General features: G+C 39.1%; 2 protein-coding genes across 7 annotated transcripts in view; one reads left to right on the plus strand and one right to left on the minus strand.

Moving 5' to 3' along the window:
- Window positions 1–13,456, plus strand: part of Cacnb2 (calcium voltage-gated channel auxiliary subunit beta 2) — a 374,901-nt gene extending 361,445 nt beyond the window's left edge. For all 6 annotated transcript variants that reach the window (XM_004645193.2, XM_004645196.2, XM_004645200.2 and 3 more), the window contains 7 exons: window positions 1,005–1,085; window positions 1,505–1,563; window positions 4,703–4,812; window positions 6,139–6,290; window positions 7,954–8,049; window positions 9,085–9,270; window positions 10,130–13,456. In XM_004645193.2, coding sequence (XP_004645250.1) covers window positions 1,005–1,085; window positions 1,505–1,563; window positions 4,703–4,812; window positions 6,139–6,290; window positions 7,954–8,049; window positions 9,085–9,270; window positions 10,130–10,624 — 1,179 coding nt within the window. In that variant the 3' untranslated portion in view covers window positions 10,625–13,456. The remainder of the gene's footprint in view (window positions 1–1,004; window positions 1,086–1,504; window positions 1,564–4,702; window positions 4,813–6,138; window positions 6,291–7,953; window positions 8,050–9,084; window positions 9,271–10,129) is intronic.
- Window positions 11,686–15,930, minus strand: part of LOC111811995 (putative methyltransferase NSUN6) — a 20,171-nt gene continuing 15,926 nt past the window's right edge. The window contains exon 5 of the mRNA XM_023705448.1: window positions 11,686–11,770. Within this exon, the coding sequence (XP_023561216.1) occupies window positions 11,686–11,770 (85 nt within the window). The remainder of the gene's footprint in view (window positions 11,771–15,930) is intronic.

The raw sequence follows: 15,930 nt of genomic DNA on the forward strand, positions 1-15,930 counted from the left end.
GGGCTGGGGAGATGGCTCAGTGGAATAAGCGCTTCCCTGGCAAGTGTAAGGGCCTGAGTTCAATCCCCAGTTCTGCCAAAAAAAAAGTTTTAGTAAAAATCAAAATTAGGTATTGGCTAATTTTTAAAAAAAAATTATCTGAAGGAATTAAGCTCAAATGTATTGATGGTTTCATAAATAGTAACATCATCTAGCTCCTTTCCCTGCTCTCCTGAAAGAAATAAATTACTGGAGAAAGGCATAAATTAGTTATGCAAAAGAAAGACTACCTCAACTATTTTTAAGAGCACATTAGTTACAAGTCTAAAATGAGCCTTCTAAGGCCAGTGAAGGTTGGTTGACTATTACATATTAAGCAGCTTTCCTTTAAAATATGAACCTTATATTTTAAGTTTTCAAATGCCAGTATACAGAAACCAGAAATCTAAAAGCATCAGTTGCTAAAGCTGAACAGTGAATTTGAGTGCTGTTGGCTGGAATAAGCATGTAAGCCAATTTAAACTCTCACAATAAAAGATACTTTTCAAATATTTGGTTGAGACAGTCCCAATGTTTTGAAACTAGGTTTTATGCAGGTAAGACAAACTTCTAAGATGCAAAAGTAATGCAGTCTTTCTTCCATAATTAACCATGCCAGGGCTGATCACTTCAACTCTTCAGAAAACCTACATGCTCTTAAAAAGCAGTATTAATCTCTGGCCAAGCCTTAAGCACCCATTCTGCATGAGGCATGTTTCTGTTTGTTTGACCAACTAGTTTTTGTTCAAAAGCAGCCCATGCTGCTTTCGGAATTAACTCGAACAGTAGTGTTTTCTTGAGAAGAGCAAGAAAACTACAAACCATTCAGTAACTTGAAAACTTAAGGAAAATAAATACACAAATCCTTGACTGGGTTTGCTGAGCCTCAGTTATTATGGAGTTCCAAGAGAACACCTTATTGTATGCAAAACACTGTATGGTCCACTTTCCCGTGACACATCTGAACATGCCTCCTCTCTCTGCAGACAGAGCACACCCCTCCTTATGATGTGGTACCTTCCATGAGGCCAGTGGTCCTGGTGGGCCCCTCCCTGAAGGGATATGAGGTGAGTAGCTACTCACAGCCGGGACGCCACCTTCCAGTCTTAACACTTGACTGTAAGGAGGTCCTAGTGGCAAAGCATGTAGGGTTTCAAGCTGTGGTACACACTGCTTAATGCTCTTGCTTTAGAGATTTCTGCTTGCCACAGCTTGCTTGTTCCTGGAAACAGTATCAGGTGGAGAGTGACTCAAAGTAATTGCAATGTAATTTTTTGTCACAACAACAGAAGTTCTGAGACTTGCTTTTTTAAATGCCATTTTGTTGGAATTCAGAAACAGAAAAATATGGTAACTTTACATGCTACTTTTTCCAAGTGCAAAGCTCAGGTTTTTAAGTGTTCTTAGAAAGGCGAGACTGGCTTATTACAAATAGTAATATTTTGTAATAGCATTTTAACATAATTTGTTGCTTGCTCAATTACAGGTCACAGATATGATGCAAAAAGCATTGTTTGATTTTTTAAAACACAGATTTGAAGGGCGGTGAGTATTTCAGAATATGAGATTTATGGCTGTTTTTCCTTGGAAAGGACAGAGCTCTGGTTGGGGGCAGGCATGTGATAGGCCTCAAGAGATAATCACCGTCTGGCTTCTATGTAATTAACAGGAAATACTTTCATCTGCTCAGTCTGGTTCAGGAAACATTTGTTGTACTTGCTTTGCACAACCTCAGCCCTCTAGTTCTGTACCTGCATCCATCAGGTGAATGTGGCCACAACCAGCCAGCTAGAACCACCCTCAATTCTTGGCCCACTGGTGTCTTGTTCCTAACAGCCTAACTGTATCTCCCTCTTCACTCACGTTTCCACTCTTCCAAAAGACTTCCAGACCATCTCCTCTTTCCTGTATGCACGTGCTGTTTAGCCTTTGCTCTGTTGTTCTAGCAATGGTCAACTGCCAGACCCCATCAGCTTGGGCCCTGGACCACATTCCCAATCTCCTCTCTGTGCAAGTTATCTGGGCATGGCTATCCTTCCCTTTCTTTAAGAATAATTCCTATTCAAATAGGAATTTTGTAGACATCATCTGTGTACAAAAATGTAGCTACTTTTCCTCACATCTTTTACATTCCCCTCCAGCTATCATATTCTTCTTTCTATACAGCAACACTAACTTGTATCTATGTGCTTGCTTCTGTTCCCTTCCTGTGTCTACTCCACTTACACTTGTATGCATACTACTCAGTCAGAACCAGTCCACATCACCAATGGCCCTCACGTTGTTAGCCCAGGGATGATTTCTCAGTCTTCACATTATTTGTCCATGAGCAACAGATGATAAAATACTTTCCTTGCTTGGTTTCTGGAACCATGCTTTCCTTGTGTTACCCTCTGGCTTTTTCTCCTTTCCATCTACATTCACTCTTTTGGTATGAGATTTTTAGATACCATTGCTTTGCTGGTCACTGCTTAAATTCCAGACAAATACATCCAACTACTCATTTATTATCAGTTCTAAGATGCCTACTGGAGTTCTTATATTTAAACTCCAAGTTCTCCCTTCTAGCTGTATACTTATTGCTACAGAAATGCACTCTGCTTACAGAGTCCATATCTAAACCATAAGCTGAAACTTCTAGCAGTAAAACAGAACGCCTGGTAACAAAGTTGGGGCTGCATCAGGCACACCATGCCAGGAGCTTCCCCTTAGTCCTCCCATCTCCTTGCCCAAGCAGGTCTTCAGTGTTCGCCAAGTGCCAGGCACTGAGAGAAACAAAAACAAACAAGGGATTTGGCTTCAGGAAGCTTGTGGTCTCCTGAATGGTAGCTTTCAATAAAATAAGCAATGGGTAGCACATTAAAGAATTAGGTAGCTGCTGAAGTATCAGAGCCATGATAGGAACCTGCAGCAACCTCAATATTTAAATTGCGTAGATTCTATAGAGCACCTGAGAGCATTTTCAGGTGGCTCCTACTTTTGCTATTAGAAAATGCGGCACTTTTAAATTCTTGACCTGTGTGGGATGGTAGCTGTTTTCTCAAAGCTTTTAATTTTTTCCTTTATGTCCCCAGAATTAGGAAATTTATAATAGGTGTTGGTGAAGATTTTCAAAATTCACCCTAAATGCTTTCAACTTGAAAAATCAAATCCTTCATTGTGAAATTGTCTCTTCTCCTTTGGTTACATTATTCTCAATCCTCTTTCCCTTGTTCTTTGGATTTGAACCTCCTGGCTAATTCTTTAATTTTCTTAGCTTTTTTCTCTACTTCTATTTCTTTGCTCCCCTCCCTTTTTTTGGTGGTTGTTTACTCTTTCTTGGAGAGATGTCCTCAACTTTCTTTGAACACTGCTCTGCGCCTGAGAATGGGACATTGAGTATGAATGGAAAATACATTTAGAAATGGATTTCTGTGCTTCCCTGTCAGTCCTCTTGGAGCACTCTGGGTCTTCACTATTTAGCAGTCAATTTCCACAGAATCTTCCTTTCTGCCCCCAATGGGATATAAACATCTACGCCTGGCTACCAAAATTCTAAGATGGGGAAGATGACTGGTGGTTCAACAGTCAGAATCCTCTTTTTTTCTGGCCGGTGAGATAGTTCAGCAAACTAAGTGCTGGCTTAGGCAAGGACAGGGACCAGGGTTCGATTCCTAGTATCACATGTCACATCAATGAGACCAAGAGTGGTGGCACACACCTGTAATCCTGGCACTGCTGGGAAGGCTGAAAACAGGAGGATCACAATGAGTCTGAGCTGTGAAGTGAGACCCTGTACCAAATACATGTTAAAAAAAATTCTGTCTGGTATTCACTGTCCCCACTCTGCCTCGTATGCCCTGTTCAGGGGCATCTGGTTTTCTGCCTAAAGGCAGACAATAAATCTGTGGTCTTTATCAGACATGAAAAGAATTATCACCTGGCTACCTGATGTGCTTGGAAGGGTGTTTTGGAAGCAGACTTTTAAATCAAGCCCTTGTTTTTAGTACCTTCTCCTCCCTCTTTAGAGATACTCTGAGCCTTCAATTTTGATTTACAGCTTTTCCTACTGCACACTTGCATATTCCTGAATATTCAGCATTCTCTAGTAGGAACCATGTACTAGTATTTTCAGCTTCCATGTTCTACCATGCTCATTTCTATCCTACCTAAAAAGATCCCTTCAACTCGCTGTCTTTTATAATACCCTGAATACTCTTCACAAATCAGTATAATCTTTAATCATTTACTAATTTGTCATAGGCCTTGTGTCTGGCAGCAGACTTTTAGCTCTCCGAGGGAAGACTACATCTTCCTGTTCTTTCTTTTCCATGCCTATCCTAACATCGTAACACTGAATTATGGTAAAAGGCCTAAGGATATATCAGTATCTGGGTTCAAATCTTAGCCCCACTATTTAGTAAATAATCTACCTGTGGTTCATTTTATCAGTAAAAATAGATGACCCTCTCTCTTATCTATAGGGGATAACAATCAGATGATTCAAGTACAGTGTTTAGTATATCACTGGCATCTGCTAAACAGCCAATAACTGCTAAGTGAGGCTTCTGCAACATAAACAATGCAATTATTAAGTGCTCAAATAGATGGTCTGAAAATATGTGTGTATACATACTTCTATCTGGGTGTGTGCGTTCATCCTCCCTTACTAGATTCACCACCTTTTCCTTTTTTTCTGCAACAGGATATCTATCACAAGGGTCACTGCTGACATCTCCCTTGCCAAACGCTCAGTATTAAACAATCCCAGTAAACATGCAATAATAGAGAGGTCCAACACAAGGTCAAGCTTAGGTAAGTCTGCGCAGCACTATTTAGACACTGCTATCTTAAAGAGGACAATGAGAGCTAACTAGATGGTAATTCCAAGTGCAGAAAAAGCAGATGTGTTGTCCATGGCTAGTGCCAGCTGGACTAAAAGACCTCAGGGTGTAGGATTTGCTATAATGCTTTCAAGTTCAAAATCAATCATGAAATCATATTCAAGAAATCCTCAAGTATTTTGAGGTTTTTGTCTCAGTGGAAAGACATGGACAAAACCTTATAATGACAGATAGTTGGCCAATAGCTGAAGAGTCCTGAAGAAGTAGCAGGCCAAGGAGTAAGTAAAGTACACTACAGAAGAGGATATAATTTTATAAGGGGAAGGCCTGAGTAAGTGGCATTTTAACAGAATGGTCTAGGTTACAGGGCCAGAAACACTCTCCCTAAGAAGACTATAGAAACTACCTATCTGATGACCAAAGTCTCATGGAACTGGCCCTCTAAGATTGAGGTGGGAATTGCAAGCTATACATTATTCTTCATAGAAGTATTATGCTCCCAAGTACAATAGCTTCTGGCTATTTGGATTACTAAAATTTTAAAAATGTAATTGTTCATTCATACCTGCAACATTTCAAAGTACACTGTAGTCACATGTGGCTAACAGCAACTAGAGAGAATATTCAAATAGTGCTGTTTGGTCTTTTGACAAGATCACAGAGCAGTATATAAGCTGAATATAACTTTCCTAGAGTGCAAGCAGATTTTCAGATGTTCAATAATAGGTTTTCTATAAATGTTATAGCTTGGATTTCTATAGTGTTGTTTCTAATACATCACTGCCCTTTAAAATGTGTATTATAGAACTATTCCCTTGCTGGTAGAAAACGTAAGAACTTTTAGATAACTTCTTAAGTAGGCAGCCTTCATGTGTTGCCTGTTTACATTGCACTTTCAGCTGGATAATATCTTAACGGAATAATAATGAATACAAGTATAGACAAGCTCATGCGGTGAAGAGAAAGCTAGTAGTGGTGAGAAACACTACAAACACACCCTAAGATTTTTATGAAATAATTCCATAGAATAAAAGTTTTATAATAGGAAAAATTAGTCAGCAGAAACAAAAACTAATTTCATTCTCAGAGTAGTATACTAGAAGCAAAATTTAGAGCTGGCTGTGAGAGATTAATTCTTTAATTTCTACAAGAGTGACGAACTAGTGCTTTCTAAAGGATACCTTCTAGCAATTCTATTGCCTGAAATATTAACATAATGACTGATCTTCCTGTTGATAAGATAATACATCACACTACTTTACCTTAACCTAATTAAATGAACTCTGCTTTTTTACAGCGGAAGTTCAGAGTGAAATTGAAAGGATCTTTGAACTTGCTAGAACATTGCAACTGGTAGTGCTTGATGCAGATACTATTAATCATCCGGCTCAACTTAGTAAAACCTCTCTGGCCCCTATTATAGTCTATGTAAAGATTTCTTCTCCTAAGGTAAGCAGGGTTGCTACTGTTCGCTCCAAGTCATTAGATGTTACTAAAATGTGTTTCATGTTCTGCTTTCTAGTTATAACAGGCTATGCCTTATGATGATTAGGAATTTTTAAGACTAACATAAATAAGGCAATGGTTAGTTTCATGGCTTAGCACCTGGAGAGTTCTGAGACACCTTGAGAGGGCCCATGAGCTAAAGATGATGTCACTGATAATAGTAAGATATTACTGCTTTTTTCCACTATGTTGACATCTATATAGAAAGTACAAAACCAATGTTGGGTAAAACTGCTAGGATCTACACATGTATCAAGGCAGTGGTACCAATGAGCACTAGTAGTTAGGGAATTTATCAACATCATGCACTTGTAGTTGAAAGGACAATTTAAAAGGAGAGCTAGTTTCACTCTGGAAGATCTGCAGGATTCAGTAAACCACCACTTTCCAAGTGATCACTGAACGATATGATGAATCGGGCAGAGTAAAGGAGCCACTCAAATTTAAAATGGAACAGTGGAACAGTCCCAGTGAAGCAGTAAAAGTAATGAATTTTTAAAACTTTTGACTATTAAATATGAGCCTTTTTAGTAGGCAATAAAATAGAAAGTATTCATGAAGGTACACTTTTATGCTGCTGGCATAATGCTACACAGCAAAAACAGTCTCCAAATGAAATAGTAGGGGGGATTATTTGACTAACCACTTTTTTTTTTCATTCTCTTTATAAAATACTATTTTTAATCTCAACAAATGACTTGAGTGTCTGGCAGCTATCTTCTTGAACAAAATAAGCTGATCATTTCAAAAGTAGGAACTTATCGCAAATGATACCATGTTTTAATATTATATATCATAAAATGTCAACATTTGGAAGATCTGAAGAACTCAGTGAACTGTTACTTTCCAAATGATATTATGACTCATGCATGATAAAAGACCCATTTTAATTTAAAATAGAACAGTGGAAGAAAAGTACATTGGTAAAGTCCCAGATTCCTCATGGCAATCAGTCTTTGAGGAAGACTATTACTGTACTTGTGATTTAGTACAGTATCAAAGAAGAACACCATCGTCTTAAAAGGTGTAGCTAAAATATTCCTCCTTTCCCACTGGATTTTATGTGTATGCCACCCAAAACAGTACACTGTAGCAGACTGAAGACAGAAGTGGTTGTCTATTAAATCAAGTGTTAGATTAATAAAAAACTATAGCCCAGTTTATACAAAGTATTATAATATTAAATTTTATATGGATTATTTTTTTAATACTAATATAGTAAATTAAAAAAAAAAGCTCTTTGGGGTTCTCTTTCTCTTTTTTTTTTTCTGTAGTGGGCACTGAACTCAGAACTTTGTGCTTGCTAGGCAGGCGCTTATGCGGCTGAGCTATCTCCTTGGCCCCTGCTGTTTTTTTAAACTTAAAGAGGGCGTGAGATATCAAGTTTGAGGAGTATAAGAATAGCTGTATGGAAGTGCTTAAAGCTTTGAACCTCAGATTTATGTCAGCATGCTCATTTTGTAGGTATACCTTGTACTGCATAAATCAACCTACTAGAAACTGTTTGCACTACCTGTAAGACCCCCAGGTATAGGGGTTAATAAGCTACTTCGTAGCTTACCTGAGTACAGATACTGACATGTTAAAAACTCATTATCTTTTCCAGGTTCTACAAAGGCTAATAAAATCTCGGGGGAAGTCGCAGGCTAAGCACCTCAGCGTCCAGATGGTGGCAGCGGATAAACTTGCTCAGTGTCCTCCAGTAAGTGAGTGCCTGCATGGCAGGATGCGGCTGAAGGGGCCAGATTGTGCATTGCATTGTGTGAAAGAGACTAATAAAAGAAGGATTCAAATGCCTGTTCAGGGAGAGAATACTCAGTGTGTGCAGGGGCATTTGTTCCAAACCAGGTCATCCCACTCGCTTCTGTGGTCCTGTGTCTCGAGCACACAGGTGGACCACGTAAGGTGGTGGCTTGCAAAGCGTGGCAGGCACTTGGTGCGGTCCTTGCCTTCCTAACACCTGATAGGAGTGGAGTTTCACAAATTTGATCTATGAGATGGATCTCCCTGAAGCTGATTAATTTTTCACTTCTAATCTCAAGGAACAAGCTGCCTATTGTTAATAACATCTAAGAAACTGACTTTGAGGCCGTATATAAACAACATTCTGAGCAGTTTTTTTCTTCAGAATGCATTTTTACTTCTAATTCATGCGTCTGTTTTCAAGCACAGCTATCTCATGGACTATAAAAGTTGATTCCATCAATCTTATTGCTCTGAAATATGTTAAAATCTATCATAAACTCTAAAATTTTGAAACATGAGGCATTGTTTCCTAATGAACTACTGTGAAGTTTGGGCAATGTCAAAGTGTCCACAGTTTCTGCCAAATTTCATGTCCCAATTGTGCCTCATTAGCTTTTGAACTATGTTGAGAACAGGCTTCTGCTTGTACTGTACAGATTTTTATTCTTTTTCACTTCTCTTACCACAGTCACAATGCCTTTTTTTCAACACTGATAACATTTTGCACTGCCAAGCCCTTAGTACCTACTGTGCACCTATTCACTTTGTGGTTAAGCATTTGGCATTCAAAAGGATTATATGTGATAACATAGACTTAAAAGCTGCCTAGGACAGTCTGCTAACAGAAAAGGAGAAAGCAGAGCACATAAACAAGGGCAAGTACAAAGAGGTGTAGCTCATGACCCCTGGCCCCCTCCATAAGGCGAGGGAGAAGAAGGTAGGAACTCAGTCCTGGTGTTAAGTGTGCTATCTGTAATATTTCCCACCACAGGAGTTGTTCGATGTGATCTTGGATGAGAACCAGCTTGAGGATGCTTGTGAGCACTTGGCCGACTATCTGGAGGCCTACTGGAAGGCCACCCATCCTCCCAGCAGCAACCTCCCCAACACTCTCCTTAGCCGTACCTTAGCCACTTCGACTCTGCCCATGAGCCCCACCCTAGCCTCTAATTCACAGGTAAACACAGTTCACTCTCCGTCTTCACAGAGAAGCTAGGTTGCTGCAGGTGATACCACTGGGTTCCAAGCCGACAGCCACCTTGGTGCATGCTCCAGGACCTTAATGGTATCCAAAAGTCATTGGGTTTATGATGCTATGTGTTACATACCTCTAAGAAAGCACAGCAAATTGAACATACTTCCGCCTTTAAAACTCACTAACTGCACAGTCCTTGAGACAGTAGAGTGCCTGCATTCAAGGCCTGGCTCCACTGCATGTACAATTTAGGCATAATTACTTCCTGGCTTGTTTGCCTTGAGAACAATAAGGACAGTCTAGTAATAATTACATATTGCAATTATCTCATCTTTTGTTTTTTCTCAAAATTACCTTATCTCCTAGGTTAGTGGATTAAGTACTATATGTAAAACAGGCCCTGGAACACTGATGTTCCATGTCAAGTGTCATTTAAGCATCTCATTTTGACTGTGGTTTTTGTTAATCTCACACATTTAAGCAGAGGTAGGGTGAGTCTATGCCAGAAAAATCTCAGACCCGTGTGCAGAAAAATCTCAGACCTGTGTGTCTATTACAATCACAAGAGACTATATAAAACAACAGTAGCCCCTCTTCATTTATTCTTTGTAATAAACTAGGTTGACTACTATGTGTACTGTTTCAGGCACTTACAAATTTAAGTCCAACATTATACAAACAAACCCTGTCAATACCACTGGATGATACCAAAGGAAGCAACTGAGCTAGACTTGCATTTCAGCATCTAAGGTCCTTTCAAAAGACAACACATGAATGTCTACACCATGACCTCTAAGTTCCTAACCTTGCTTAAGCCCAGACATGTTCCTTTTGTTACCAGGGTTCTCAAGCTGATCAGCGGACTGATCGCTCGGCTCCTGCCCGATCAGCTTCCCAACCTGAAGAAGAACCTTGCCTGGAACCCGTCAAGAAGTCCCACCACCGTTCCTCCTCCTCAGCCCCACACCACAACCATCGCAGCGGCACGAGTCGAGGCCTCTCCAGGCAGGAGACATTTGACTCTGAAACTCAGGAGAGTCGAGACTCAGCCTACGTGGAGCCAAAGGAAGATTATTCCCATGAACATGTGGACCACTACGCCCCACACCGGGATCACAACCACAGAGATGAGACCCACGGGAGCAGTGACCACAGACACCGAGAGCCTCGGCACCGCTCAAGGGACGTAGACCGGGAGCAGGACCACAATGAGTGCAACAAACAGCGGAGTCGTCATAAATCCAAGGATCGCTACTGTGACAAAGATGGTGAAGTAATATCCAAAAAACGGAACGAAGCTGGGGAGTGGAATAGGGATGTTTACATCCGCCAATGACTTTTGCCTTTTTTTTCCCCCCGAGTCTTGTACAACAGCACCTTCAGACAAAATCTTTGGAGTCTACACTGCAAACATGTGACCTGTCTCGTATGTTTTGTATTGCTGTTGCTTAAATAGCAATGGCATGAAATAGAGTATTAACACATTATTTTTTGGTAAGTGCTATATACATTGGCCTGGTACAGCTGCAGTCCTCTGGTTGTATACTAGACTCTTCAGAAATTGTTTCGGGTAGCTGCCACTCGAACAAAACCTATTGCTATCCTGACAATGTTAGTGTTTTAATATAGATGTATCCAGCAATCCAGAAGCAGCACAGATCAAAAGTGGAATTTCGTTTCTCCAGATTTTTAATACTCAGATACCCAATGTGCATATTCATTCATTCATGGACCACTGTTTTTTGCTTGTACCTCTGGCTGACTAAATTTGGGGACAGATTCAGTCTTGCCTTACACAAAGGGGATCATAAAGTTAGAATCTATTTTCTATGTACTAGTACTGTGTACTGTATAGACAGTTTGTAAATGTTATTTCTGCAAACACATAATTATATATAATATATATACATATATATGTTTGATCACAATATTTTAGAGTCTTAATGCCAAGTCAGCAGATTTGCTTTATGAATTACAGGGACTAGAGATGCCCACATTCAGGAAATTTGTAATAACATTGTCTAGACACTATCTCCACTCTACTAGAAAGTTGTACATACTGTAAATATGTGTGATTGCTTGACTTGAAAAAGTTTGATTTCTGAATGTTAAACCATCCTTGTAAGTTTATAATTTTAACCATAAATTATGGTAAATATAACCAAACTCCAGAGATTGTTCTACTCCATACAGTTCACACTGATTTGTGACAAACACGTTCTTAGTAGCTAGTGTCTGTTATAGTCACAGCACTGGAACCCTCTGTATGCACGTGTGTGTGTGTGTGTGTGTGTGTGTGTGTGTGTGTAATGCTGGAGATAAATGAAGAGAGACTGAAATCTAGACTTCTGCCCACCTGGCTTTGTATGTAAATGTGCTGTATGTTGCTTTGATAATTCATTGAGCAGTCAGGGAATGTGAGGAAGCTTGCTGCCAAAGGTAACTAGAAAAGCTTTCATCAGCTGCCTCTTTGTTTTCACTCCTAGTGAGTAAAAAGACAGGCAATCTGTACTGTGAGTGTTTCACTGGAAATGTACAATTTTTGTGTGTTCAAGTATTTGTTTTAGTAAGAGACGTTTACACAGCTTGTGGAATTATTTCGTAGGAAAATAAATTTTTATAACTTCTCCCACCTCATTTTCTAACCTTGCCTACTGTTCCTGTTGTTCATCTCCCAGTTACCTACTGTTCCTCCCTATCACCAACTTGACCCGCTTCCCTGTCTGTCAGAATCCAGAAGTGCTTCTAACCAACATTTCTGCTCTTCAGATGTTATCAGGGCAAAATGGGGTGACTTAAAGTGAACCAAATGTGGGCCAGGATATAGCTCAGTGGCACAAGTGCCTGCCTGGCAAGCACAAGGTCCTGAGTGTGAATTCTGGCACTGGAAGAAAAAAAAGTGATCCAAATGTTAAGAATATTTTCCTACATCAGACATTACTCTGAAGGAGAGCCTAAAAGACACTATTTCTATTCTTCAAGTACACTGCTATAGGAAGCTTATGATGTCATCACGCTAAAGCCAAAACCCTCTCCATGTCTCTTATGCCCAATTATGGCTCGACATGTAAGGCAATGTGCAGTTACATACCACTTGGATCTTGTCCCAGGAAAATGCCTATCTATAACTGCCTAATTTTCCTCTGTATTTAACAAAATCATAGTTATAAATTTTTTTAATCTTGCTTCCCTGTTACAGGTTCTTGCCAATTGCTAAATGCTCTTGGATTTTTTTTAACTAAAACTGTTTCACATTTAATTATTTCCCCACACCCAAGAAAATAAAGTTTTAAAAGCGAGTTATATAGGGTCGGGGAGATAGCTTAGTGGCGTAAGCGCCTGCCTGGAAAGCGCAATAAATACATAGATAAAAATAAAAAGTTTCACTCAGAACAATTTATCTCTGTACTGTCTGCAAGAATTTATAGAACATAAAAATATTTTTGACAAAAATTTCACCTCATCTGCAAACCATAACCATATTTTAAAACTGCTTCTTTAAAATATTTAGCATGAACCTTTGTCATAAGATGTTGATCCTCAATCCAACCCTTTTCTACATGTTGTTTTATCCCATCTAAATATAACTAGTGTTTGTTTATCCTTCTGCTATCATTAATCCCTTTCAAATAGTGCTAATACTAGAGTCCATCTTTTTAATTGTATACCTAATTCTTAGTTTCTGACTTTAGTGCAGAACATGCTGGTACAAATCAAACCATTCATCAAATAACTACATTGAAGGATTTGGTACAGAGCATTTATACTGGTATATGAAAACTATATAGTGGGTAAATGTATAAACAGCATGCAGTGAATCTACAAAGGAAAAAATAACCCCCACGACTTGTGGAATGATTTAGTCTTTTTAGAGGGCAAAGGCTTAATCTTAGTGTATTCAGTTGTAAAAATGTACTTCACAGTTTGTCAGGCCCACTTCACTTCTTCTTATGCTTTCTCTATTTCTCATTTATGTTCATGTTACAAAGAGGTGCTGCTAATGTAGGATGTCTTAGTCATACTGTACTTGGGGACAATGCCACATTTTAACACGGTCTGCTATGCATTCCTGTTAAACATTCACTGTCAGCTACACTGAATTGTTTAACAAACCTGATTTAAAGTCACGTATATAAAACAAATAAAGAGCTGGCTTCTGCACTGTTTATTAGTAGCATTAATTGTCAAGTTAGGACTGACCCTTAGATTCGGAATGGCACATAATTCACAATACCTACCACAGTACTTCTTCCCAACCAGCTGATCTTCAAGCTTCACTTATCTTCTCATTCTAGATGGCTTCAAAAAAAAAAAAAAAAGAGCTCAGAGTAAGAGAAAGGCCTTAGAAAATCAAGAGCTAGTGTAATCTTTTCCTTACCCAATATGTACAACAATTTCTTATTCATTTTTGGAATTTTGTCATTTTTAAAATGAAGTCCATCCTGATGACACATTCAAATGCCCATCCTTTTTGCTTCATGCTCTGCTGTGCTGGTACTAGTCCTGGTTGGTCTGCTGTTATTAATAATCAGAGCACACTATCAAAACAGGCAACTAAGATGGATTCTAGGTCAGTTTAATTTCTGCCAAAGTATAGTTTTCATTATTTGTCCTTCAATTTTCTATTTAAAATATGTGTATTTTTTGGCAGAACCAGGGACTGAACTCAGCCCCTTGCGCTTGCCAGGCAAGCACTTATTCTACTGAGCTATCTCCCCAGCCCCCAGCTATTTAAAATGTAACACAAGGTTTTGGAGTAAAATGTCCTGTTAAATTTAAATATTTTTCTGTTCTCACACAAATATCTACATTGAAGCTAAATATGTAAAGAGACACATTAATGCCCACACTTCCCTGATTTCCCCCTCCAATGCATTTTTCTTACACTTCTGTGTTTCGTGAGTGTATGTTTTATTTTCCAATTTGTTTACTTATTTTTCTTCACTGTTTCTGAGCAGGCCATAGATCCTATGACAGGAAAGCTATTTCAAGCTGTAAACGATTCAATTCAAAGGACTGCTTGGGCTCCTCACTCTTCCCCAGCCCAGTATCGTGTGGTCAGGAGAAGCAGTGTCTATGATGGCACTTGTGTTTTAAAATTAGAGATGAAATCCACTGAAAACTGTGTATTTCAAAACAAAATTTTTAACAAAGTTCTTTTGTTTTAAAAAGGCAAATATCTCTTTTGCTAGCAATGCATATAGCTTCATCTTTACTTGGTACTAACCAAAAATATACAAAATAATACAGATTTATGCCAGGCTGCTTAGCTACTGTTTTCATCCGAGCCTAGTCTACTGTTTTTATTTCCATCCATGAAGGAAAGAGATTTTATAGTTTATTATAGTACATTTAAAATCTGAGGAGGTATACTGAGCTCTGGAGACAGAAGTGCCACAGGTAAACACTTTCTGTTCAGTCAAATGACATTTATTAACATTTACAGACAGAATGTGGGCTGCTGAGGAATCATTTGAATCTTATGAAGCTTGCAGTAACTTTTTTTTTCCAATATATATTAGGTATTTATTACAGGGTCTACAGGGTCTCACTACAAAGATCAGACTTGAAGTGATCCTCCTGTTTTTCAGCCTCCCAAGGGCTGGGATTACAGGCATGTGCCACCATACCCAGTCTCAACTGCTGTCTCAGTGTGCCCAGGGGCAGAGCCGGCACCGGCACGGCAGGCTGGGGATCAAACCCCCGGCCCCGGTGTCTTCCTAAACAGTGCAGTAACTTTTTTGCATGCTATTAAAAAGAGAAAATAATAGCTATGTCCAGGATGCTTTAAAAGCATGGTGGTGAGATTCCAGAGCCTGGCAGGTGAACCTGAATGACACCAAATGATAGGGGTACTAGGTGTGTAAACAAAGCTCAGAGATTGGTGTACAAGGAAGGCTCTCAAAATACCTTGCAATCTTAGGGAGACAGTCCTTATGAGAAATTTCTAAAGAAAATCTATGAGGAAAAAGAAAAAAACACTAGTATTAGGCAACTGATTCCACTTTAAGCTTCTAAGCCCCACTAACTTGGGTGACTTGAATGAAAACCAACGAAACAGTCTGATTACAGCCTTTAATCTACAGCTGTACTGTTTATTTTAACAGATATTACCTAAAAAGCAGGTAAAATTAAAAAACAAACCTAAGGCTACAATTAACTCCTTAAAAGCATATACACTGACTACCACAGAAGGATATTTGATCCCTTTTTACAGTTTAATGTTCTTGTTTTATCTAAGTTTAGATTTGACTAGAAGTTTTTTTTTATTATTATTATTTTTAATCTATCATAGACACAGTCGTCATGTCTGAGATTATTGCTCTGAGAAACCCTGTAACACCAAGTCAGGCTGTGCATGCCACGACAGCTCGGAGTTGTCAGATGCTAGTTTTTTCTTTCTCACCAAGCATTTCCTAATAACTTGCACAGGCATTCCAGCATAGGCTGAAAAGCTTCCCAGAGGGTAAGATTCTCACTTTTGCTTATCTATAATTAATGAAAACATTCAGCATTTTGGTTTCAAGACTATCCTTTAGAAGAGGGCTCCACTGAGGAAAATGATCGATGATGTAGTGTGCCTACGGAGAGTCACATGGAGAGAAAACATTCTCTCAGGCTTTCACAGAGAGCAAACTGATC

This window comes from Octodon degus, unplaced genomic scaffold, assembly GCF_000260255.1.
Source record: "Octodon degus isolate 3935 unplaced genomic scaffold, OctDeg1.0 scaffold00220, whole genome shotgun sequence".
Classification (NCBI taxonomy): domain Eukaryota; kingdom Metazoa; phylum Chordata; class Mammalia; order Rodentia; family Octodontidae; genus Octodon; species Octodon degus.